The sequence below is a fragment of the Carcharhinus amblyrhynchos genome, chromosome 5 (genome assembly GCF_965287045.1).
Source record: "Carcharhinus amblyrhynchos chromosome 5, sCarAmb.v2.hapA, whole genome shotgun sequence".
In the NCBI taxonomy this organism is placed as follows: domain Eukaryota; kingdom Metazoa; phylum Chordata; class Chondrichthyes; order Carcharhiniformes; family Carcharhinidae; genus Carcharhinus; species Carcharhinus amblyrhynchos.
The window spans coordinates 775,770-802,974 of NC_137328.1; the positions used below are offsets into that span (position 1 = coordinate 775,770).

At 39.7% G+C, this 27,205-nt stretch overlaps 1 protein-coding gene across 2 annotated transcripts in view; it reads right to left on the reverse strand.

Moving 5' to 3' along the window:
- Positions 1-27,205, reverse strand: part of cntln (centlein, centrosomal protein) — a 337,725-nt gene that overhangs the window by 118,416 nt on the left and 192,104 nt on the right. For both annotated transcript variants that reach the window (XM_080188296.1, XM_080188295.1), the window contains exons 16-18: positions 19,671-20,191; positions 18,851-18,938; positions 13,143-13,236 (exon numbers count right to left, since the gene is read on the reverse strand). In XM_080188296.1, the coding sequence (XP_080044422.1) occupies positions 13,143-13,236; positions 18,851-18,938; positions 19,671-20,191 (703 nt within the window). The remainder of the gene's footprint in view (positions 1-13,142; positions 13,237-18,850; positions 18,939-19,670; positions 20,192-27,205) is intronic.

The following is a 27,205-nucleotide window of genomic DNA, read 5'->3' on the forward strand; positions in this document are numbered from 1 at the left end:
TTGTAGCTGAGCAAGCTAATCCTTAACACACTCTGAGGGATAGAAAGATCAGACATTGTCTCTCCTTCTCTCTTAAAATCAAAGATTCTACACTGAGATAGGGATTTTGTTCTTCAACTAAAGTGCGTAGCCAGCCCACCACCTTCCCTGTTCCCCTTATTACTGGGGTGCAAAGAAGCGCTGCAAGTCGGGGGTGAGGAATCAGGCAGCCCATCTTAGGTCTGTGGAGGTCCTTAGGTGGACAGTTATCTGCCACATAAAGGCCTCAGTCTGTGCGAATAGTCCATAGCATTCACTGCATGGGCTGCTGGTGGGCAGAAAGTGGGGGCTCTGCTCTCTGCAAGGGTCCATGTATCTCTTGGAGACATGTTGCCAAAATGGAATAGTGACCATGCTGAATAGTAGCAAATCAAAAGGGTTGATAACATTCAAAGTGTGAAGTCTAATATATACAAAATATTCCTTATCAAATAAAAAAAAATACACATCAAGGGACAGGCACAGGTATAGCTCGTTAACAGAAATAAATATCATGCTTTATCCAGATCTCTGTGACATCCTTTGTCAGTCAGATCTTGGGAAGCTCCAGAGTAAAAGTGCCGCCTGGCATAACTAGAGTATTCAATGTTTCATTATGTTGGAGGTCATTAAGCAGAGCAACAAGAGGAGAAAATGCTGGAAAATCTCAGCAGATCTAGCAGCATCTATAAGGAGATAAAAAAAAGCTAACGTTTTGAGTCCAAACCACTCTTTGACAAAGGGTCACCTGGACTCGAAACATCAGCTCTTTTCTTTCCTTATAAATGCTGCCAGACCTGCTGAAATTTTTCAGCGTTTTCTCTTTTTGTTTCAGATTCCAGCATCCGCAGTAATTTGCTTTTAAGCAACGCAACAAAGCTATGTGAGGTGACAGATACCAAACCAGGTGAGCTCTTCCACAAGTGTAAATGAGACTGATATCTAACGTGGTGTCTTTCTGATACTGAAGTTATTTCAGTTTTTAATGTTAGTAATTTGTGATGCAGTGTTCATTGCACTTTGGGAGTAAGAATTCCTTATCTACTGTGTGTAGAAAGCCGTCTCTGGTGAAGAAGAATGTAGAGAGGGTTGCCAGCGTTAAAATTGCATGGCCGTCTGAGATAGAGACAGAGAAAAACGTGTTGCACTTAAATGTACAATTTTGTCAAGATCAAAGCAAAAGTGAGATTTAAGTCCAGATACACCACCAGCACAGAAAGTGACTGCACGAGCCATGAATCCAGAACGGGACAGTGCCTCAATTGACAGAGCTGCATCATCTGATATCTCAAAAGACTAATTGCAACACTGCAGATGTAACCAAGTCATTCAGATTTATGCCAGCTCATGGGATGATAAAAGCTTTGCTAACTACAGTAAGATAGACTTTAATCTATTCAATAGACTGTCTAATGTTGCTAACTTGTCAATTATTTTGGAAATCTAATCCTGAATTAATCTCAGCAATGTCAGATACAGATCTTAACTTTAAATTTATTATAAGAAATCATTATTTTGACACAACTATTGTCCCTTTGTCACCTGCTATTCATTTGTGAGTTTACTCTATCGTCCAGTTATTTGGACATACAATGTTTACATTTGTGTTATTTATCATTTCAACTTCATGACTTTATTTCTGGCCTCTTTGATAGTTTGGCGAGAGAGGTTAATTCATTTAGTCAGTAATTTATGCATTTGCTCATACCTGCACGAGATAATCTGCAATATAACCCGAGAGATCATCATTACAAACCCATGAATTAATAACAAAAAATTGTAAGTTATTTCATACAATCATAAAATCTTAGTGTAGAAGGAGGCCATTCAGCCGATCATGTCTGTACCACCTGTAATCCGACCCAGGCCCTATCCCCATAACCCCATGCATTTACCCAGTTAGTCCCCACGACACTAAGGGGCAATATCGCAAAGCCAATCCACCTAACCTGCACATCTTTGGACTGAGTGAGGAAATCAGAGCACCCAGAAGAAACCCACACAGGCACAGGGAGAATGTGCAAACTCCACACAGACAGTGACTCCACCCAGGATGGGTCCCTGGTGCTGTGAGGCAGCAGTGCCACTGTGCCACCCCCATACCATTTGTCTAACAGTTCGCTTTGAAAGTCTGAGAATAACAACAACTTGAATTTGTAATAGTATCTTTTGATGTAGTTAAACAAGGCACTTCACAGGACCATTATTAAACACAAACTGACACCAAGTTACACAGCTGATATTAGGGCAGACAATCAAAAGAGGGAGGAGGGGAGGTGATGGTGGTTAGGAGTGTCCTAAAGGAAGAATGAGAGGTGGCAAGGTAGAGGGAGTGCATTTCAGAGCTTTGACAGGAGACAGAGTTTGGATGAACTCAGGACTATGGAGGGTAGAAGATATGAGGTCAGCCAAGAGTGAGCTGGAATAGTTAAGTCTAAAGGTAACAAAGGCTTTCTAGAAACATAAAAAGTAGGAGCAGGAGGAGGCCATTCAGCCCTTTGAGACTATTCCATCATTTATTATGACCACGGCTGATCATCCAACTCAATAGTATGAACCTGTCATCCCCCTCTATCCTTTGATCCCCTTTACCCCAACTGCTATTAAAGTTACAGTTTATTTATTAGTCATAAGTAAGGCTTACATTAACATTACAATGAAGTTATTGTGAATTTCCCTAATCGCTACATTCCTGTTCGGGTCAATGCACCTACCCAGCATATCTTTCAGACTGTGGGAGGAAACCAAAGCACCCGAGGAAACCTATAAGACACGGGGAGAATGTGCAAACTGCACACAGACAGTGACCCGAGCCGAAAATTGGACCCGGGTCCCTGATGCTGTGAAGCAGCAGCACTAACAACTGTGTTACTGTGTCGCCCCCTAACTGATTCTTGAAAACAATGCTTTGGCCTCAATGACTTTTTATGGTAGCAAATTCTGTAGGCTGACCACTCTCTGGCTGAAGAAATTTTTCTTCATCTCTGTCCTCTACCTTGCACTGTGACCCCTGGTTCTGGACACGCCCACTATCGCGAACATCCTTCTTGCATCTACCCTGTATAGTCTTGTTAGATTTTGTTCATTTCTTTGAGATCCCCCTCTTCTGAACTCCAGCAAATACATTCCTAAACGACTCAATCGATCCCAGCATCCAAGGAATTAGTCAGGTAAACCTTCTCTGCACTCCCTTTGGAGCAAGGACGTCTTTCCTTAGATAAGGAGACCAAAACTGTACAAAATATTCTGGATGTAGCCTCACCAAGGCCCTGTATAATTGCAGTAAAACATTCCTGCTCACCTAGTTGAATCCTCCTGCTATGAAGGCCAGCATGCCATTTGCCTTCTTTACTGCCTGCTGCACATGCATGCTTACCTTCAGTGATTTGTGTATGAAGATACCCAGGTCCCACTGCACACTCCCCTCTCCCAATTTATGGCCATTCAGATAATAATTCACCATCCTGTTTTTGCTACCAAAGTGGATAACCTCACACTTATCCAAATAATAAAGCATCTGTTATGCATTTCCCCACTCTCTCAACTTGTCCAAGGAAGGAATTCTACATTCTCCTCACAGCTCATGTCCAGCTTTGTTTTATTTTCAAATTTGGAGATATTACATTTAGCTCCCTCATCTAAATTACTAACATTTATAGTGTAATAGCTGGGGTCCCAGCACTGATCCCTGCAGTGCCCCACTAGTCATTGCGTACTATTTGGAAAAAGACCCATTTATTCCTACCTTTTGTTCCTATCTGCCAGCCAGTTTTTTATCCATCTCAATACACTAGCCCCAGTGTGGTTTAATTTTACAGACTAATCTCTTCTGTGGGACCTTCGCAAAAGTCTTCTGGAAGTCCAAGTAAATCACATCTACTGACTCCCCTTCATCAACTCTATAATTACATTTTTAATGAATTCCAGTAGATTTTTCAAACATGATTTCGCTTTCATAAATCCATGCTGACTCTGTCCAATCCTGCCACTATTTTCCAATTACTTTGCTATAAAGTCTTTGATAATGGATTCTAGAATTTTATCCACTATGGACGTCAGGCTTACTGATCTATAATTCCCTTTATTCTCCCATTTTAAATAGTGGGGTTACATTAGTTACTCTTTAATCTGCAGGGACTGTTCTAGAGTCTATAGAATTTTGGAAGATGACATCAATGTATCCATTCTTCCTTAAGTACTCAGGGAGGTAGATTATCAGGCCTTCAATCCCATCAATTTCCCCAACACAATTTCTCCATTAATACTGATCTCCTTCAGTTCCTCCCTCTCACTAAACTCTCTGTTCACCAACAATTCTGGTATTTTATTTGTGTCCTCCTTTGTGAAGCCAGAACCAAAGTATGTATTTATGTGATCAAGCATTTCTTTGGTCCCCATTATAAATTCCCCTATTTCTGACCTTAAGGGACTTTTACAGTCAATTTTTACGTTTCCTGCAGGCTTATTCTCATATTCTATTTTCCCCTTCTTAACCAGTCCCTTAGTTCTCTTTTGCTGATTTCTAAAGTGCTCCCAATCCTCAAGTCATTTTTTTCTTGGTCAATTTGTAGGCCTGTCCCTTCTACTATGTCTAATTTCCCTTATAAGCCATGGCTTGGCCATCTTTTCAAATTTACTTTTGCGCCAGACAGGAATAAACAATTTCAGCAGTTCACTCGCATGTTCCTTGCATGTTTGCACAACGATTTATTCTTTTCTCTTTACAGAATACCCAGTCTAGAATGGCCTGCTCTCTATTTGGTTCCTCAATATGTTGGTTCAGAAAACCATCCCAAAAACGCCCGAGGAATTTCTCCTCTACAGTGTTGTGATTAATTTGATTTGCCCAATCTATACACAGATTAAAATCACCCATGATTACAGATATTCCTTTTTTGTATTCATCTCTAATTTCCTGTTTAATTACTAACTTCACCACTATTTGGGGTGCCTATACACAACCCCTATTTATGTTTTTTGCCCCTTAGTGTTTTTTAGCTCTACCCATGTAGATTCCACACTGTCGAATCTAATATCCTTCCTCACTGTTGAGTTAATTTCCTCTTTAACCAGCAACGCAACTCCACCGCCTTTACCATTTTGTCTGTCCTTCATAAATACTGGATCCTGCTGGATATTCAGTTCCAATCCGTGGTCACCCTGCAGCTATCTCTCTGCAATCCCAACTATGTCATACCTGTTCATGTCTATTTGCGAGCTTATTTCGTTCCTTTTATTGCAAATGCTCTGTGCATTAAGGTACAAAGTCTAAAGGGTCATCTTTTTAACATTCCAGGTCCCGCTCAAGGGGTCAAATGGCCTAATACTGCTCTCAGTTTCTATGTTCACCTCCAGGACATCAGTCCAAAATTCATGTTATACAGTCTAACTCCAATTGACTACAATCCATGATCTCAACAAATTGGGAATTCATAGATTTGTTAATCACTCATATTGTTACTTATTTTTGTAATTTTTAGAACACTTCATCAACATATCCATTGTGGTCTTGAAGATGTTTCCTTTTTTATATTGACCTCTAGAAAGACTGGGAGGAGGGGAGAATACTTGGTAACTTTGTTTGAGATGTATTAACTTTAGATTTATGTTTCCTCCATCAATTATTGCTAAACATGTTGTCCAAATTTCACGTAATCACAAGAAATAGACAATAGAGGTGGTCATCAATTAGCCTGAATAGCCTGTGCTAACTCTCAGAAAGAGTATCTATTCAATCCCATTTTCCCGCCTTTTCTAATCCTTTAAATACCTACTCAATTACATTTTAATACTTTTATTTTGATTCTTCTTTCACCGAGGAAACAAGTTGACTTTCTCCAATTCCAAATATTAAATCAAAGTTAAACCTCTCATTTCCCAATCATTTTACCTTCCAAATGCTAACTTTGGCACAGAGGTTGATGCTTTGTTTCTACATTACACTAAACGGTAAAGAAGAGGTCAGACCTTCTAGAATATTTTTACAGAATACAACATCACTGAATGTTCTACTCCACAGAGATGCAAAAGCAATATTGCTGCCTGCTTGTATCCTAATAGAGGTTGTCTCTAATACATCATTGAACGGGCACTCAAATAATAATACAGCAAAGTCCTGCTCTTGATGTTGACATTGTAAGCTAATCTCTTCTACCTCTGAATGGCAGGCTTTTGAAATGTATAATGATAACAGTGAACTGCTGGCAGCTACAAGATCATGGCTTCCTATTTCCATGTCTAACAACTGGCAAAGCCCTACATTTGGAACCCACACAATCAAGGATTTTCCTCATTTAACTGAGCATTCAAGCAATGATTGAGTTCAGTTAATATTGTAAAACTAGCTATTGTTATAAAACATACTTATGTGACTTTTGCAATTCACAAAGAGTGAAAATTCCAGACTTCATTGTGGGTGCTGTTCAACAGTTTTCTTTTGAGTTTAATATTTAAAATACTCTCATTCTCCTTTGTCTTTGTAGTCCTTGCACTTGAGATCTTTACATTCTCTTTTTTTTATGCATCCTTTCCAGCACAAGTAGATCATTCTGTTACCAAAATTGAAGCTATTCTAAATGGGGCTTGAGCAATGTAAGGGATTATGCCATGGCATAACTTCAAATGAATTAGATTTTATTAATCTAGGTGCAGATATTCTAGTATACTACTTTATTCTATAAACTACCTTGCCACCAGGGCAGGGAGAAACTTGGCTGTCACTGAGCTACTTAAAATACAATGCAATGAAGCCTTTGCTGCAACCAGGTCTTAAAGGAATAGACTACAGCTTTCCTTGAACAAAGGTACATATGCCTGGCCAATTAAAGAGAGTGTTACTGTAGCCGCCCCAGATGTCATTCAACAATTTAGCCCTGCAAGGTAGCTATATCACTGAGCAGCCAAGAAAATGATGTGGAGATGCCAGCAAGCCAAGAGAAGACAGGCAGCAACAATGAGCGCTAGAAGAGAATTCTGAACCAGGTGTCGAGAAGACTTCTTTTCCCAAAGAACAGGATAATCAACAGTAGTGCTAAAACAGCTTGTAATAGCTAATGTATTCAACGAGTGCCTGAAACATCCACAGTGAAGGAGTTACCACAGATAGCAGCATAGAAGATGGTCTTTAAAGCCCAAAAAATCCTTCCAAAAACAGGGGAGGGTGGCAGTGGGTACCTAGATGTCGAGTATAAAACGTGAGCTGCCAGTGTTGGAGGCGAGCACCATTTTGAAATTTTAAAAAAACACGGATAATTCAATGTAAATCAGTGTGACATGTTTCATTGAATTAATTAATTCCACAAGGGTACTTCTTCAGGGCGGATTCTTTTTTATTCCATTTTCACACCAGTTTTTCCACCAACTCTCAAACCCCATGTTATTTGTCAAGCTAGTGATGGTTACAATTTTCAGCTACCCATTATTAAAAACGCCTCTCAGGACAGAGTAATCCAGCATTTTATTGATATTAAGTGTGTGATGCCGTGTATTCCATCTCAGCACAACTGTCATCTTGTATGGGGTTCTTGTTCTATTCCCCACCACATGTTCCCCAGTGACAGGAGGAAATCTGGTGTATGTTTGCACATGAATAATGACCAACTAGAGGTACTGACATCTGTGGAACCACAGCCAACAGAGAATCAATGACCAGGAGATAAAAACAGAAAAGGGCAAAGCAAAAAAATCTACACCCTAAAATCTCAATGATTTAAAACACATTTAGACCTCTATATGACAATAGTAATTAACAATTTCACAAAATGCAGTCATAATATTTCCCATTCATTTAAGTATCTTTCTTTTGGGCCTTTGTTTTCCAGCTTAATTTGAAGTTTATCAACCTTTGCTATTTTTCATCCCTCAATAAAGGACTTCTCATTAACCTTTTCCTTAATAGCTCTAGTTTCTATAACCTGCTCTTTACAATTAGGATTAGTGCTGTTCATCCTCAGTGTAGTATCCAAAGTTTGTTCCTCTGTTTCGCTGGTGTGGTAACCAGATGTGAACACAATAACCCAGATGTGAACTGACTAGTAATGTGTTGTCGCGTCCAATCTAACCTCTGGTAGCTTTCCTGTTTTAGACATAAATACAGTACCAACATTCTATTCATTTCAATTGCATCTCCACTTTTCCCAGAGACGAATTAATCTATCACTCAAAATTCTCTTTCAAACTCTCCCTGCACCACTGCATATGAAAGTACATTTCTTTAGACTAACGTATGAAAAAATATCCCATTTTTCATTGTAAAATTCCACCTGCTATTTGTCGATCCAACTACATGGAGTGGATATATTGTGTAGAAGTGAACCCTGGAAGTGTGTTACGTTGTGCTTATACTTCTGTATAGCCTGAAATCATTCAGCTTTTTCTGCACACACATTGGTAATAAACTCAAATTTACAAATTAGATACTTCAGCTCCTCAAAACAATATTTAAGATGTAGTATCTGAATGCATTGCAGTATGATTCAACCCAAACTAGTATTTCTGCTGTTTATAAATATGCAGAGCATGCGCCACAGAAGGTTACCTACCTTGTAAGTTTGCCTCTCATCCACCGCCCCTCCCCCACCCCAAAGATAAATTCTCCACACACTGCCCGAGGAGGCAAAATAAAAAAAAACACACAAAACCTCCTTTGATGTTCTGTGGCATTGTGTCAGAGGTGTCTCTGTGTGACCCAGCCTGGGTCAGCGCAGTATACAGGTATGAACTCTGCCTTGGTGCATCATTTTATTTTTGCCTTAAGCCATTTACTGAGACATCAATTATTTACACTGAGTACAAGGCCAGAAGGATTGGCCAGGTGGGAGCTTGGTGTATGGAGAATGCTGCTTAAAGAAAGGTAGGCAATCTTTTTATTCTGCAAATCGATTCTCCACACACCACTGAGATAATCATAGAGTAACCATAAGGAGAAAGGAGGAGTTTATAGTGGGGAAAAGATGCCAAGGCAGAAAAGTGCTTTATATGGTTGCAGTTCAAAAGACATTTACAGAGGTAGTACATTATTCCTTCTGGTTACTTTGCACCTAAACCATGGATATCCAGGAAAAAGGCAATGAATCAGCCTTTCACTGACTGATCCTTTCGGATATCTGCCGGTTAGATGGTGACAATATATGATACAAACAGCAAGCCATCTGACCAACAAGCTTGTCCAAAAAACCAGCTGCTGAGGTTGGTGGAAAGATTTGATACTTTCTTGGCTAAAGATTAGAACTTTACGTGAGGCCAGCGAAAGCAATTTCTCACTTTGATTAATGGATTGGGATTAAAAATTCGGACCATTGTTTCACGATAAGTAAACAATGGGCAGGAAACGTGTTAGCATCCTAAAGGTCCCATCACCAAAGTGCCAAATTCGGCAAGGCATGCCTCAATCTTGCTACAACACTCTCAGTGTGTAATTTTCCAAAAAAAATTTAGAACATGGGTCCCATGAGATTTGAAATCAGGATATATCAATTTAAAACCTTCATAGGATGTGGTGTTATATTCTGCTTGAGCTTTAAGCCATTTTCTGAAAGGAACACGTCCATTATTTATTGGAATTGAAACTTCATAAGCAGCCTTTTCTTTTTATAGATGTTGACTGACTTGGTGTGTTATATCCAGCACATTTTGTGTCCTCACATTTCCAGTTTAATCCTTTTTGTTTTACTAAACTTGATTAGGGACCTGATAGTTCACATTTCCCACACTGTCTTCACAACCTGAATAATGGAATCCTACTCTGAAAAGTGAATGAAAGCAGTTGATTTTAAAGTGTCTTAAAGGAGGAGAGACGTGATGAGAGGGGACACATTCAAGGAGAGAACCCTTGGAGCTCAAAGCCTAGAAGAGTCAAACGACACAACCACTAAAGGTGGGGTGCAAGAAAAGGGAAACAAGTGGCCAGGGTAGGAGGAATGCAAAGTGAAAGAAGGATTGTAGAACCTGAAGATGTTACAGAGAAAGCGATGAGTGAGGCAATGGAGTGACATGAACACAAGGATGCAAAATTTTTAAATGGGGCCATTGGTGGCCAGGAGGTAAATGTAGGTCAGAGGGCTGATGGATGAATGGGACTTGCAGTAAGTTAGAATGCTTCAGAAGAATTTTCAATGAGCGTTATGTTTACGGAGAATGGAAGATTGGAATTCAGGAGAGCACTGGAACAGAATCTCATCACTTTTATAACCAAGGGGAACGTGTTAACAATATTTAAATGTTGAAAATTTCAAAATAATTGCAATATTAAAGTCTGCAACATACTCTCACAAGAAAAATTGTTTAAACTCCCAGCAAACAGTGTGAAGGAAGTCAGATTTGAAAAGCAAACCGTTGGTTAACCTCAGAAACAACCCCAAATGATGTGTAGGCACTGCGCGGTAAAAGTTACTAGATTTTTATAGATCTTAAAATCTATAAGGTGCTGTGGAACAGACCAGGGAGAGTTAGCTCTGAAACTAGTGAAATTAAGATTGGTTGGAACCGTTAAAGTATTGACACTGCATGAAATTATTGTCTTATTTAACTGCACTTCAATTTGACTTTGTTGTTTTGTTTCCTATTTATTAGTAAATATATACTTTGATATAAAATTATCACAAGTAGTTGCAGCTATCATTTCTGGATTTTAAACCTCTCCTCATACCATACAAATTGCAAACACAGTTCAGGGTAATTGTTTCAATTCCTTCTGGGATTTACCATCAGTTGTACCCTTCACATAGAGCTGGAAAAATAAAGACATTTGAGCACATGTGGTTGCACTAACACCATCTCCCTGGTCCTGCACTCAATCCTGGAGCACCGAGGTATCAAAGAGACTTGTGTCAGACTCCTATTTATTGACTACAGCTCAACCTTCACCACCATTATTCCTACAAAACTGATCTCCAAACTCTGTGGTCTGGGGCTCGTCTCCTCTCCCCGAGGCTGGATCCTGAACTTCCTAACCCACAGACCACAATCAGTGAGGATAGGCAACACCACCTCCACGATCATCCTCAACACCAGTGCCCCACGAGTGTGTACTCAACCCTCTACTATACTCCTTATACACCTATGACTGTGTGGCCAAATTCCCCTCCAACTCGATTTTCAAGTTTGTTGACGACAGAGTACAGGAATGCGACAGAGAATCTGGTGAACTGGTGCAGCAACAATAATCTCTCCCTCAACATCAACAGAATGAAGGAGATAGTCATCAACTTTAGGAAGCGTAAAGGAGAACATGTCCCTGTCTACGCCAACGGGGACAAAGTAGAAAGGGTCAAGAGCGTCATGTTTTTAGGTGTCCAGATCATCAACAATCTGTTCTGGTCCCCCCATGCTGACACTATAGTTAAGAAAGCCCACCAATGCTTCTACTTTCTTAGAACACTAAGGAAGTTTGACAATGTCAGCTACGACTCTCACCAACTTTTACAGATGCACCATAGAAAGCATTCTTTCTGGTTGTATCACAGCTTGGTATGGGTCCTGCTCTGCCTAAGGCTGCAAGAAACTACAAAAAGATGTGAATGTAGCCCAAACCATCTCGCAAATCAGTCTCCCATCCATTGACTCTACCTGCACTTCCCATTGCCTCAACAAAGCATCCAGCGTAATTAAGGACCCCAATCATCTCGGACATTCGTTCTTCCTTCTTCCATCGGGATAAAAATACAAAAGTCTGAGGTCACATACCAACCAACATAAGAACAGCTTCTTCCCTGCTGCCATCAGACCTTTGAATGGACCTACCTTGCAGTAAGTTGATCTTTCTCTCCACCCTAGCTATGACTTAAACACCATATCCTGCACTCTCTCGTTTCCTTCTCTAATAATGGTATACTTTGTCTATATAGCGTGCAAGAAACAATATTTTTCATTGTATGCTAATACATGTGACAGTGATAAATCGAATGTATTATGGAAATATATTCACATGCGCACTAAATAATGTTGATTTTCATCGTTCAGTTCACTCAGCTTTGCAAGGATTCCAATCCCCTCAAAATTCACATTTCAGCTACTCAGACGCACGACATGTGATTCTGAAGGGAGAAGCATCTGTGGTAGAGACTTTCATAGCCCCATGTAAGCATTCCCCCCACGTCAACAGATCCTCCAACCATCATACTCCGCTGACTGTCCCGAGCTTTTTCTGTGCTGCCTGCTGGGGTTCCCTTCCAGTCGTCCACCCGCACCAACCAGTATCTCCAGCCACCGACTCACATTCAGCATCTGTGCCCGTCCAACACCAGACTGCAATCACTTTTGTTTATGGAAAGATGGTGATCATTTCAATCAGTTCCTTCTTCATTTCCTTCCTCCATCACCCATGTCCTGCCCACCCCTACATCATTAACATCCACCCCCCGCCCCCCCTCCCGGTTTTGCTATTACTAATGGCGCATAACACGTCATGGATGCCCAGTTTTAAGTTGCTAAATCTGTTTGAAATCTATCCCTTTAGAACAGTGGGAATGCCACACAATGCGATGGAGAGTATCTGCAATGTCAAGATGGGACTTTGTCTTCACAAAGCTCATGCAGTGGTCAGTCCTGCTATACTGCCATGGATAGCTGCAACTATGGCAGGTAGATCGGTGAGGGCTATGTCAAGTTTTTTTTTCTTCTCTTGTTGGTTCTCTCACCACCTGTTGCAGACCTGTCTGACAGCCATGTCCATTGGGACACAGTCAGCTCGGTCTACAGTGCTGTTACTGAGTCACTCCTGAGGGTGGACATTGAAGTACCCCACTCAGGTGACATTCTGTGCCCTTCCCACCATCAGTGTTTTTTCCAGTTGGTGTTCAACATGAAGCAGTACTGATGCATCATCTGAGGAGTTGCAGAGGTTTCCACGCCCATGTCTGACCAGATGCCATAAGGCTTCATGGGGTCCAGAGTCAATGTTGAGGATTCCCACGACAACTCCCCGCTGACTGCAGACCACAGTGCCACAACCGCTGGAGGGTCTGTCCTGTGATAATTTCTAGTGAACGCAATTCAACTCTACATTGTGTGATGAACGTAATCTTTAGAAGAACATATTTTATAGATACACATATTAATAAACATATTAGCAATTATTTGAACATCTGCACCAGCTGCCAAAGGTCACAACATAATAAACCAAATACCTTTGGGATCTAATTGTGGTACAGCTTCCTTTGTTTCGGTTCTCACTTCTCTCAGCCATCGATTTCTTTGTTTTCTCTTTTCTTGATAACATGCCTAAATAAATACATGCAACAAAGAGCATGAGAACTTTGAACAATGCACATAGTAGATAAGGTGAATTCTATAATCTTTTCAGATTTGCTAACCAGTGGATAATCTCTCCTAAGGAACTTCTCCCATTCCAAGGGACACAAAATATCTCTTTGTAGCCATAGACTGAGATTGTTAGATTCAATTGACCATAAGACATAGGAGCAGAATTTGGCCACTCAGATGATTTAGTCTTGATATTGGCATGGACCTTTGTGATTTAAATAGTAATCTTCATTAACAATCCTTTTTTTTATCGTTGTACATTAGTTAACCTCTTTAGGCATTACAGGTGAGATTATGTGCAGGTGATGCTGGGTTAGGTGGAGGGTAATAAATGGGTCAGGTTGAACAAATTCTGTTCCCATTTTTAAGTCAAACATTTCAACAGGAATCTTAGTTGTACCCTTAGAATTCAGCCAGAGAGGAATGTATTGTCAGCAAACATAGATATAAAACTAGGTGGAAATGTAAGCTGTGAGGAGGATACAAAGAGGCTTCAAAGAGATAAAGGCAGGTTAAGAGAATGGATGACAAGGTCGCAGATGAATTATAATGTGGATAAATATTAGGTTATTCACTTTGATTATAAGGATAGAAAAGCAGGTTGTTTTAAAAAGGCACAAAAACTTGTAAATGTTGATATTCAGAGGGACTTGGGTATACATACACACAGAACACAAAGTTAGCATGTAGGTACAGAAAATAATTAGGCAGGCAAATGGCACATTGGTTTTTATTGCAAGGGCATTGGAGTACAAGATAAAGAAGTCTTGCTACTATTGTACAGGGCTCTGGTGAAGTGGTATCTGGAATACTGTATGCAGTTTTGATCTCCATATTTAAGGAAGGGCATTCCTGTATCAGAGGTAGTGCAGCAAAATTTCACCAGGTTGCTAGAATGAGAAGGTTTATCACAGGAAGCGAAGTAAATCGGGCCCATATTTCCTGGGGCTGAGGAAAATGAGGGGTAATATTGAAACATACAAGATTCTGAAGGGATTTGTCAGGATAGACGTAAAGGTTGTTTTCCCTGGCTGGAGTATTGAGCGTAGGGGCAGCACAATCTCAGGGGACAATCACCTAGGACTGATATGAAGAGAAATTTCTTCACTAAAAGAGTTGTGAATCTTTGGAACTCTACCCCAGGGGGTTGTGGACTCTCCAATGTATATATTTAAGGCTGGGATTGGCAGACAGGTTTCCGGTCTCTCAGGGAATCAGGGCTATAGTCATTGAGCACACAAGTGGAGCTGAATTGGAAGATCGGCCATGATTGCAGTGAATGCCAAAGCACTCTGGATGGCTGTACAGCCTACTGCTCTTATTTGGTATATTCTTATGAACCAGTTAACAAAACAGGAATAGATGTTTGGCTGTGGAGGCCCAGATGCTCAGTTCTGTAATGGTTAGTTTGAAGCAGTATATTGGTAGCATTTACCAATGATTCAAGCACACGCCAGCTTTTGATATAATTTTCTCTTGGCGACCTGAAAGTAGACATTAAGAACATCTCTGGAGCACTCTGCTTGAATAATAGCAGCAAAGAAAATAACTTGATTTCTCTTTCATTTTAGAATTGTGTTTAAGTTTCTAAGGTCAAGAGTGGGTCAAAATTTCCCTGTGCTCCAAGGGAGCTCAAAACAGCTGCAATATAAGTGGTTCCTTTTGGTTGTGTCTTCACCTTGATAGCTAAAGAGAATAACAAACCTACTTGGCTTGAACAATGCGTCTTTTGGGGGATATTTTTCTCATTCACCAGTGATAGATGACATTATGCTCTTGAACCTGGAAAGAAGTCCTTCAAAATCTAGGATACACTCTTTGTCAAAGCTCTCTCTCTGCGTCGGACATTGGAGGCAGTGATTGTACACTGATTTTCAAATACAACAGGCTACAAATTACAACAGTGCGTCCTGCCCTAAATAATCTCTCAGATAGAACAATGCTGCAAGGGATCTGTTTAGGGGGAACACCATGATCTAAATGCACTACTGCATAACTCAGACATTTAACGATTAAACCCTCTTACTCTTTGAGCCCATACCAATGCTTTTTACGCATCTCAATAATCTTTTCCAAGTGGATTATGGAAACTCATGGCAAGATGAGACCAACTACAATTGGTAAAACAGACAACAGATATTGGATTCCTCTCATTTTTATTAATCTTACCTATCTTCGTATAATAATACATAATGGTGAACACCCTATCCTTCCCCAGACAGTAGGACGTTTTGCCCAAATTAAACAAAATAACTCCTAACTATCTCTTGCATTTAGCAGAGTCTGTCAAAAGCTTATTCTAGTTTTATGCTTATAAACCAGGCTCAGTGATTGTCAGTCCCTACTTCTATCTCTACATTCAGCACCCATGGGAGAGTACTCTGTTGAGCAATAGGGGCCAGAAAATTCCCAAAACAATTGGCGTGATGCCTTTATTGCTATTCAAGACAGGCAAAAAAATGTTTACTGTTTTCATCTTTAAGGAAACAGCATCAACATCTATCTCATTCCTAACCTATCCACTTGGGCTCTTCTTGTGTGAATATGTTTAACAAATAATTTCAACATTTAAATTACTTTTTTTGAAAATGTTTTCTGAGGCAAGAACATAAGAACATAAGAAATAGGAGCAGGAGTAGGCCATCTAGCCCTTCGAGCCTGCCCCGCCATTCAATAAGATCATGGCTGATCTGTTGTGGCTCAGTTCTACTTTCCCGCCCTCTCCCCATAACCCTTAATCCCCTCTCTTATCAAGAACCCATCAACCCGCGTCTTAAAAATATTTAGCGAGGCAGCCTCCACCACTTCAACGGGCAGAGAATTCCAGAGATTCACCACCCTTTGAGTGAAGAAGTTCCTCCTCAACTCCGTTCTAAACCGCCTCCCCTTTATCTTGAGGCTGTGCCCCCTAGTCCTACTGCCTTTTTTGAGCGGGAAGAGGCTCTCCACCTCTATCCTATCCATCCCATTCATCATCTTATATGTCTCAATGAGATCTCCCCTCATTCTTCTAAACTCTAACGAGTACAAGCCTAGTTTATTCAGCCTCTCCTCATAGCTCAATCCCCTCAACTCCGGTATCAGCCTAGTAAACCTCCTCTGCACTCCCTCCAGGGCCAAAATATCCTTGCGCAGGTGCGGCGCCCAAAACTGCACACAGTACTCCAGCTGCGGCCTCACCAATGCCCTATACAGCTGCAGCAAGACCTCCCTACTTTTATATTCAATCCCCCTCGCTATGAAGGCCAGCATCCCATTCGCCTTCCTGACCACCTGCTGCACCTGCAAGCTGGGTTTTTGCGACTCATGCACAAGGACCCCGAGGTCCCTCTGCACCGTCGCCTGCTGCAGTTTTTCGCCCCGTAAGTAATAGTCCTTCCTACCATTCTTCCTACCAAAGTGGACCGCCTCACACTTGCCAACATTAAATTCCATTTGCCATTTCCTGGCCCATTCGCCCAGCCTATCCAGATCCTTCTGCAGACTCTCCACACCCTCCGCACAATTTGTCTTTCCCCCAATCTTGGTGTCATCAGCAAATTTCGACACCCTGCACTCGGTTCCCTCCTCCAGATCATCTATATAAATGGTAAATAGCTGAGGCCCCAGCACCGACCCCTGGGGCACCCCACTAGTCACCAACCGCCAATCCGAATAGCACCCATTGACCCCCACTCTCTGCCTCCTATTTGACAACCAATCCTCTATCCAAATCTCAAAACCTGGCATGGCCTCTCTCCAGCACTGGATACTATAGTGCCCTGGAGACACCAGCTTCCCCCATGTAATTTGACTGTAGTGACTGGGTTACTCCATTGTGTGAAACATTTTTATGCGACCAAAAAAGAAAACACTGGAAAATCTCAGCAGGTCTGGCAGCATCTGTAAGGAGAGAAAAGAGATGACATTTCGAGTCCAGATGACCCTTTGTCTACTGGTTTCAGGTTGCAGCATCTGCAGTAATTTGCTTTTATCCCATATTTTTGTGTGTTTTGGTTATTATCTGAGAGTGCACTTGATCACAAGTACAGTACATTTCGGATGTCATTTAAAATGATATCTGTTTCTATGATATATGTATGTTTAATTTGTTAAGTCACACAATGTGACTCAAAGTCAAGTGTATTTACTCAATACCTACCATCATTAAGTAACCAAAGCAGTGATGCTGTCATACAAATCAAAAATCATAACCGCACTTTGCTTTTCACCTTATCATTTTACCTACAAATATATAAAAAGGCTAAACTTCATATGTAACATCCTGCAAATACAAATGCTAAGAACACATTTTTCTCGTTTATTTTCTCTAGTTGCATTGTTATCCTGTTAGAATTATTTTTTGCCTTTCTATGTTTCTGTCCTATTTATGTGCTCCTCAATCTTGAGTCAAAGTCCTATTATGTTGTGATCACTGTTGCCCAGTTGTTCCCATATCCTTACTTCTCTGATCTGTTTTGGTTCAATTCTCATTACTGGGTCCAACAGGACTCCCTTGCTTGTAGAACTTTCTATATGCTTTCAAAGGAACACACACATTTTAAAACCTACCTTTCCTTTAACCCCTTGCTACCTCTTCTTGCAAGTTGAGTTGAGGACAGTTAAAATCACCATTACTGTTCTATGTCCACGTGTTAATTGACATACATTTTCCTTCAACTCATTTTGACTATTATGTAGTTTTTATGTACTCTATTAGCATGACTGATTAGGAAAACACTTGCTCTAAATAAAAGTTTTTAAAAAATGGTTCAAACAAGCAGAAGTTAAAGGATTAAAGATAAATAAATCATGAACCCCTTTAAAGTGCAAGAAAATTAGACTTGTGATTTGGACAGCAAATCTCCAATTTTATGGTTAACATTCATGGCAAATACTGTCTGAGGGGCAAATAATTTCAGAAATCAAAATTAACAATCCAAAATTACTAGATTATCATATTCTCGAAAGCAGCAAGTCATTTTTTTCACATCAACCTGAGCATTCAGCAGTACATACGCCAAAACTCATCATACTTCATTAATTACCAATTGCAGAACTACTGTACCATTATAATGGTTGCTATCTATCATAACCAGGATTACTGAATTTATAGCATAATAATAGATTGGCTATATTATTATCTTAACTAATACATCCAACAAGAAAGATTCAGAATACTAAACATTATAGGCTTTAATGGATCATAAGCTAATTCTCCAATTTGTTTTCATAGATACATGGCGACAGATTATTCAAAGCAATTAGAAGCTTTTCAATAAATTCTGTATATTTTTAATATGCTGCTTTCCTAACCTTTCTCCGGCTATAAAAATGTCAATCAACACGATGTATTTCAAGTATATTGCGTTAAGACGTCTTGGAATTTACTAGAAGGCTCATATATGCAAGAGAAAAATTACATTCTGTTCATTTCTCTAAAATGTACTCTGCAAAACATATTACTGAGTTTACTCCATATACCAACTACAGATTTAAGAGGTTTTCCCTTTAGGGGCTTTAGTCAAATTTTAACATTGATTGTTGACTGTAAAATCAGCTTTTTGTCTCCACTGAAATATTTCCTACTTACCGCATTTCTTGTTGCTGGTGGAATCCTTTGCTGAGCAGACTTCACTATCAATTCTCCCAAACTCTCCGCAGCAGTCTCCTCGGAGTCACTAGGATAGAAATACAGTGGGAAAGTGTGATTTTATTGAAAGAACAGGGCTTTACAATAGTCAGGAGTTTCAATCTTAATGCAGAAAAGTACAACTGTAAATACCCCCTGAATGGAAATTAATAACAAAACACCTCATCTTCAGCTATCATTCAATTAACATTAGTTCAATGACTGTGCATAAAACATACATGAAATAATTAGTGTGGATGGTGCTTAATTTAAAGGATGTTAAACAGCTTGTAAGCATCTGGTAGCAAGCTAAAATAGGTCATTCAAAATTTATCTAACTAAATTAAGAGGAAAAAAATTGGTTTCTCCTCCTGGATCGACATGTCACAAGATAACTAAACTGACTTAGCAGGGTTGCCTGGGAATCCTTAGCTGTCAGTGGTGAATATGCAAAGGGCCAGCAAATTAAATCAACCTGCCAAACTGTCAATTTCAAGCCTCATGACTGCATGAAAATGGCATCACTGAAAGAAATCATGCATTGCCTTATTCTGGATTTCCTGGCATTAATTCAAAACTTCATGCAGTTGGAGCTAATTTCACATGCAAATTTCAGTCAATAAGCTTGAAGCAAGACATCCCATGACTATTCAAAAATCTGACAGGATTATTTTTTCCCCTGAATATGAAATCGACAGTACATGAAATCCAATCTCCATTTGCTTACAGTTTGCATATCCACACTGTCCCATCTGCAGGGCCAAGTTAATGAGAACTGTACCTGGCTCCAGTTACATCTTCCCACCCATCCTTATTGAAGTGCTCAAAGACTCTGCTCATCTCCTTGATGGATCGGTTGAGGAAACGCTGGTACCGTTTCAGCGAATTGTTCTTCCTTCTTTTTGCTCTAGGATTGTAGCCCATTGTTTTGCATGCACAGTTGCCATTACCTGCTCTCTCTGCAGTTCTAATAACGGTGGCAACAGTCTTAGACTCAAGTGCTTGCTGCAGCTCCTGTATTTTCTGTAATAACTCCTCATTTTCATTTTTCAACTTTATTCTGTTTGCCATTTGCCTCTTTAGGGAGGCAGCTTCCATTTTCAATTCTTCTATCTTTGTATCTAGCTCATCTTTCTCTCTCATAATTTGTTGATTTGTCTTCATCAGTTCTCCTATTTCAATAACTTGATTGTCAAATTCAGTTTTCAGTGAAGCTTTGGCTTGGGTCAATTCTTCATTTGTTTCCTTCAGGTCTTTGGCTTCCCTCTGAATAGATTTTAGCTTCTTTTCCAAATGACTGATCTGAAACAGGAAACTAATTACTTTAAGCTTAGCTTGAAACATGACAATATTTCTCCCCTATTATTTTGAGCAGAACCTCACAATCATATGGCCCACAAGGTCCCAGTCCTATTCCCTGCCTGTGCTGAGATAGCAGATTTCATCCAGGGAGGCAAAGAGGCAAATGAAACTGAGGTCAGTGACTAGGGAAATGAAAAGAAAATAGTCACTGCTGCAAGTCACAGGACTCTCTCATTCTGGCCACTGGCAGCCAGTGGGAAAGTAATGCACTGATTGACTGTCTTTAAGATGACATTTGTTTGGTAACATGCTTAAAGCAGCAGTGCACCATAGATAGGGAGATGCTTGGGAAACATATCCTGCAGCCAGCTGGATGGAGCCCGAGGCAAGAAAGGTTCAAAGCAGTGGCAAAGCCTGTTTCCCTAGCCCAGCAAGCAAAGGTTTCTGCTGCAGGAAGCTGCATCAATCTGTAATAGAAGCAATCTCCAAGTGATGAAATGACATGGCAACATAGTAATCAGAAAAAACACTGAAATCATATTAATCTAAATGATTGCGAATGATTTCCCCTGTAAATACTGATGTCAGTCACCTTTAATGGCCAATCCTGATAGGAATTGCTGGGCCGATTGGATGCTGCTTGCGATTTTTTTCCGGCTTTGTTAAAACTGTATCAGGGTTTCAATGGCATCATGGGTCCCAGATTTAAATATATTAACTAATCCATAAAAACCATGAATCCAGAACTGTACTGGGGCAGATGGATTCCAGAAATTTAATCACTTATCTGTCTTGCTCCCACCAGCTGGTAGGGTTAAAATTAGGGCTACAGTTTCACTTGCAGGTATATACCACAAAGAAATAAATGCGCTATTTTAATAATGACTTTGCTACAACAGGCAGCTTCTGCAGCAGAGTCAGTCCCCTGGCTAATTAAGTTGTGGAACATGAATTTAACTCCTTACTCTACTGTGTGCCCAATGTCTGCTCTGCAATTGCAGGAAAAGCCTAGTCAACACTAAAAGGGACAGGAAAATTGGAGATAACTGTTGAGGGTACATCACCATTATGCAATTCTGGAATAGCTAAAAGCTGATGGAGTCCTGCAAATGCGATAGGAGGTGTGCAAATGACAGGAAGGAAGGTCAATCCAACAAACCCCAAGTAAACAAATCAACAGAAGGTTAGCATTTGTGGCCAACAATTAGATTCTCTATTTTTTATGAAGTTTTGGAATATTATTTCATAAATTCTAACATTATTTGACTGATCACAAGAGCTTACGATATAAAAAAAATTTACCACACAACACAATTAACATAAAATGGACTGAAAGAGCAATGCAGTCTTAAATAAATTTGAATTTTCATCAATCTTGTATGAAAAAAATCATAACATCTCTTATGTTGGAACGTTTTAACAGTTAATCAGCCAAAATCTCATTTATAAATTGAATTTCCTGAAAGACAATGCAGTAAAATTTTGCAAGCATAAAACATGTTCAAAAATTCTTCGCTGTAGGGTCCATACAGAATTAAATTTAAGCACTTAAAAAATGGAGAATATATTCTGACTGATCCCTCATCTTAAATGACTTGTACAAGAAAGGCTATATTCTGTAATACTACTCACTGCTGCTGTCAACTTTTAACAGCCTATTACACTAAAGAATACAAAGAAAAAGGTGCTAATACATTTCAAGCCCCAGTCTATTAGACATTTCCATGTGACATGGAAGCTCAGCAATATAATACATCCAATATTAATGTCTGACCGTACAATTCAGCACTGTCAGTTTTGGACAACTGTACATTTTATCATATTATTGTCTCTTTTTAAGACAAGTTAGACATACATACAAAATGCCTACAAGGTTCTTACCCGAGGCAATTTTCCCTGTCTTTTTCAGTTTTACCTGACCCCTGGAAGTAAAACATGCAACCTCTCTAAAAATTACAGTTGTTCTTCTATATTGGAGATGATGAAATGAAATAATTCCTCTGACATCCCTGGACTGTAGTACACAAATTATTTCAATTACATATTCCTCCTAAAGACAAATGAATATGAGCATTTCCTGTGCTGTACATTATTATAGTTAACATGAAGTTTGTCATTCTGTAATAATGCGATGACAGCTTTCATTACCTGACCATATGGCACTTGTTACAACGACACACAACAGTATTATCTCCTCTAAATTACTCCCTACAAGTTAATACACAATTCACAAAATACCACCAATAGCTCTCAGCTCCTCTACAATAATGTCACCAGCATCTTGAGGGTACATTTGGAATTCATGCTGTCATTTCTGGAAAAACAGAGTGCAAAATAAATATAACCGTTCTCAGCCATTAACACAGACTCTGCAAAACGAAACCTTTGGATTACCCTGGTACTCATATAGCCAGTCACAAGGGATACTTAATACATAAAAATTGGAGCTTAAAGCTGTTCGGCAAATCTAGCACGTACATCAGTTTGAGAATTATTTAAATAGTTCATTGACAGAAAATCACATTAGTGTTTATAAATGGATTTTAATTTTTCAATTCAAGATTGTAAATAGACTACAGTTAAATGTGAAGCAATCTAGTGACACAGATTTCTGGCTTCATGATTCAGAATGTGAAAGACGATCCCAAAATCATGATACAGAAACCAGATAAATGCAAATGTACTTGTAAAACACGAAGTGTAAATTAAACATAATAAAGATTGTAGGGCAGATTTTCAACTCGCTGTCTGGGTATAAACCTTGCAAAGCAGCTCAGGCAACCACATGGAAACCATCCAATTTTCATTTTCATCTATCCCCATATCTCAAAAACAAGATGCATTAGACAAACAATTTGTGATAACTGAATTATTCAAACTGCATTTTTAAAGTGACTTAATGCCCTTTATTTCTTAGTTTGATTGAATTCGACAGTACTCTTTTATTAGACTTTTCTCAAAAGATAAGGGAACATTTAATCAATTTTTAACTTCATTTAAAATCATCCTGCAAATGAGATTCCCCAACTTGCTCCAACCTAATAGCACACATAATAAAACAGCACCATTTAACACGCTCAATTGACGACATTTAAGTCACTTATCTTGAACATATTTGACAAACACAGGCTAAGTTTTCAAATGAGAGCTGAAAAGTTCTGTGGGGTTCCTTAACTTGCACTATAGGTGCAGCAGGAAATCAGAATGACAATATAAGCTGCTGAAAAGAGTCACAGTCATTTCCTCATGGGTGCCACTGATTGAAATCAGAGCACTTTCTGTAGAAAGTCTGAGCCCAAATGTTTCATTCATTTTGAACTGCTTTTACAAATATAGTTCCTAACATGGAAATCAGTGAAAAGCAGATTGTTTCAACAATTCAAGTAAAAGGCACAGTCCTTATATCCATAAACTCTATGCTAGATTTTAAATCTGCAATAACTCAGAGGGCACAGCAACTTAAGAGTAAAATTCTCATCCACGTTTTTAAATCCATCCAGTCTTAAATTTTCCTTTCTCTGTAATCACTCTCAGTCCAATAACTTTCTAGGATCGTCAATCCTCCAAATCAATTGAATGTCCAAATTTTAATTGCGCCACCATCAGCAGCCATGCCTTTAGTTGCCTCTGTCCTAAACCCTGGAATTCCCTCCAAAAAGCTCATCCCCTTCTCTAACCCTCTCTCCTTGATGATTGTCTTCAAAATCCATTTGTTTTGAACAAACATTCTGTTATCTTCCCTGATATTGCACTGTCTGGCTGGGGATGTCAAGTTTTATTTGAACATGTCCCTGTGAAGCACCTTGGAAATTCTTAACTACATTAAAGACACTATATGGGTGTGATCTTACCGGCCATGTGTGCCACGCTCCCACCGCAGTGACTTGGGGGAAATTTGGCAGCCAGCCAAATTTCCATTCACTGTGACGAGATGAGAAAGTCACACCTGCATGGACATTGGTAATATTCTGGCCACTGTATAAATACAAGTTACAGTTGTTGTAAATCACTGTAGATAGATTCTGCTGGCTCTGCAATTTCCACTTGTCCATTTACATTGAGAGGCAGGAGGCAAACAGTTGAATTTGTTTGTAAATGGTAACCTTCTTTGCTGTGTCAGGCCCAGTTGATGCAACTTATCAGTCGGGCCTGAAAATGGATGGCCACATCCCCACCTGTCATTTGCTTGAGGTGAGGTTAATGAGGTTTGGAACGGCCTCTAATACAATCACACTCTGGCCCTATGTGTTTCCAGCAAACGCATTGGGACAACTATCTCCAGCCCCTCCCTGGAAATGAAGGGATTTGTTATTTAATTAAGCAGACACACCGCAAATAAAATTTAACACTGATAAATGCAAACCATTATGTATCAGGTTCAAAAACGGGGAACATAGCTGTGTAGAATGGGGAACTGAATTAGCAAAGAAAGACTGGATCTTCAAAATTGATAAGCGGTAGAGAAGCAATTAAAAACGTACGAGAATACTGGGGTGCAAAAATAGAACTGTGCAAGTTTACAATGGATAAAAGGAGGCATTTACCAAGTAAATTCCTACACCTCCTATGTGGGATATACTGAGTGAAACTACACAGCATTCTAATTCCCACCGTTACCTTGGTTTCCTCAGCCACCTCACCATTTAGTTACCAGCCTTTAGACAACTTTAATCATCCAATGGGTTTATTCCTGAGAAATTCTTCATCTGGTGGTTCCATGATCAGGTTATATCCTTGCTATTATTTTTATTACTAGCAATGTAATTCCTACTCATCTAGATTCTGCTTTTTATGCTTAAAAAGGTAAAAAGCAGAATAAAGAATTTTTAAAAAATGCATTAAATGCTGCATGCATTGCAGTTAAATAATGATAATGTAAGAATGTCACTTAGAACAGTTTTTATTCAGCATAAGTTTATTCATATTCAAAAAAAGAAATGCACTAATAATGAAGCTCCAATGCATCATTGATGGCTAAATGTGTTCCTCCACTGAATGATGATTCCGAGATCTAAAGCTTATTTGAATATCTGCGCTCTTCATCTGTAGCAGAAAACATATAAATGTTTCTTATGACACACAAGATCAACGATTAACATATTTTATGCATCACAACTCAGTTTTCGGATGCTGTAATGGCTTTTCCTACATTCCCCCAAAATGTATCATCTTTCCCTTTCACTCTGGCATTCCCCTATAATACACTGCACTTTTCAAAAATCCAGATTCAACCAGCAGGAAGCATGACAGTTCCTGGCATTATAAGAAATGTTATGTCTGTGAGAAATCACAGACAGCAACACAACCAAAACCATCACTAATCTGTGGTTGCTAGCTTCAAATAACAGCTGGTTTTAAGTGGCTATAACCAATGTGCGATTGGGATAATGACAGGTTTATTTTTTGGCTGATATTACAAGTGTGAGGTTTGATACTGATGTTTTACTTTAACCTCTCTCTTTAATTCCAGGTAAAATGGAGTAGTCAACAGGGACATGTGATTTCCTACTGATTCTGCCCAATGATGTGTGACCTGGTTGCCATGGGAACTGGGACCCAGGGTAAGTCTTACTGAAACCCATGTATTGGGTTTCTCACCTGGACACAAAGAAAGGAGTTTTGCTACAGACTGATTTATTGTCCCAGAAAGTGAGAGTCCAAGATAGAGAGAATGAAAGAGAGAGACAGAGAAACAACAGTGGCTGAGAACAACTGAGGAAAGGGTTGTTCTCAGCCACCATGCAGAATGCTGGTGCAGCTTGTTCTCTGCTCGGAGAAATGAGAATGTAGAGATTCAAGGACAATAGAAGATTTGTCCTAGCGAGGCTGGGAGAGGGAGTCATCAGAATGAGCTAGGTGTCAGTTCAGAAATTCTAAGAAAACTGGAGGAAATGACGTTTGGCAGACACTAGATATTACAGTGTGATCTTATCAAAAAGATTCTGAGTCCAGAACAAGCTTGAAAATGGGAGAGTTTAGGATCCTTTTTTAGGTGAGTCCAAATCTGATATTTTACGCACTTATGCATGTAGTGTCGCCGGCAAGGCTAGCATTTGCTGTCCTTGGGAAAATGAAATGAGCTCCAGTCCAGGTGGTAAAGACAGTTCAGAGTGGATGTCCAGAATTCTGACCCAGTAACAAATGCACAGAAATATCTGCCCAAGCAACGTCACTGCAGCTTGGATAGGAGCATGGATGTGCCCGAGGTAATGTTGAGGTCTCAGCTGAGTGAATCTGTCTACCTTTGTCATGTTATTCTTTGTAGCAGTTTGACATAACTGATTTGGGACTGGAGTCACATATAGAGCCGATGAGGCAAGGATTCTTTCCCTAAAGGACATGAGTGAATCATTTCTGTTTTGACTAACAACCTGACGGCTTCATGGTCATTTTACTGATACCAGATATTTAACTCTAGATTTGTTTTACACTGAATTCAAACTCTCAAACTGCCAAAGAGGTTTTTGAAGTCAGGTTCACTAGATTATTTAATTTCGGCCTCTGGATCACTAGTTCAGCAACATAATCATTACACTACACACCTTATAGACATGGAGGACCTAACAGAAGTCAATGGAATGGAGGAATGGGAGAAAATACGGAAATAAAAGTGAACTCAGACAATGGGGTTATGAAACAGAATGCTGCGATTCAATACAATTCTGGTTCAGTCGGAGCTGAACAGAATGATGGAGGTAGACCGAGGGATACAGAGGCAGCTAGCAGCAATCAATAAGCACAGGTCAAACATGATTTCATTGAACGACAGAGCAGGCTCAAGAGGCTGAATAGCCTCCACATAGTCTTACATTCCTATTTGTTCTCACCATCATTAAACCTAAGGAAATTTCAACACATCCATCACCTGCCATACTATTTGAGCACCTGTCCATCACTGGTCAATCGTAGTGGTCGAGAGATAAACTTGAATTTCAGCACATGGCAAAGTTCAATGATAAATGAGAGGAGACTGAGTGTGGAATCTCTGCACACAGAAATCAAAGAGAGCATTCA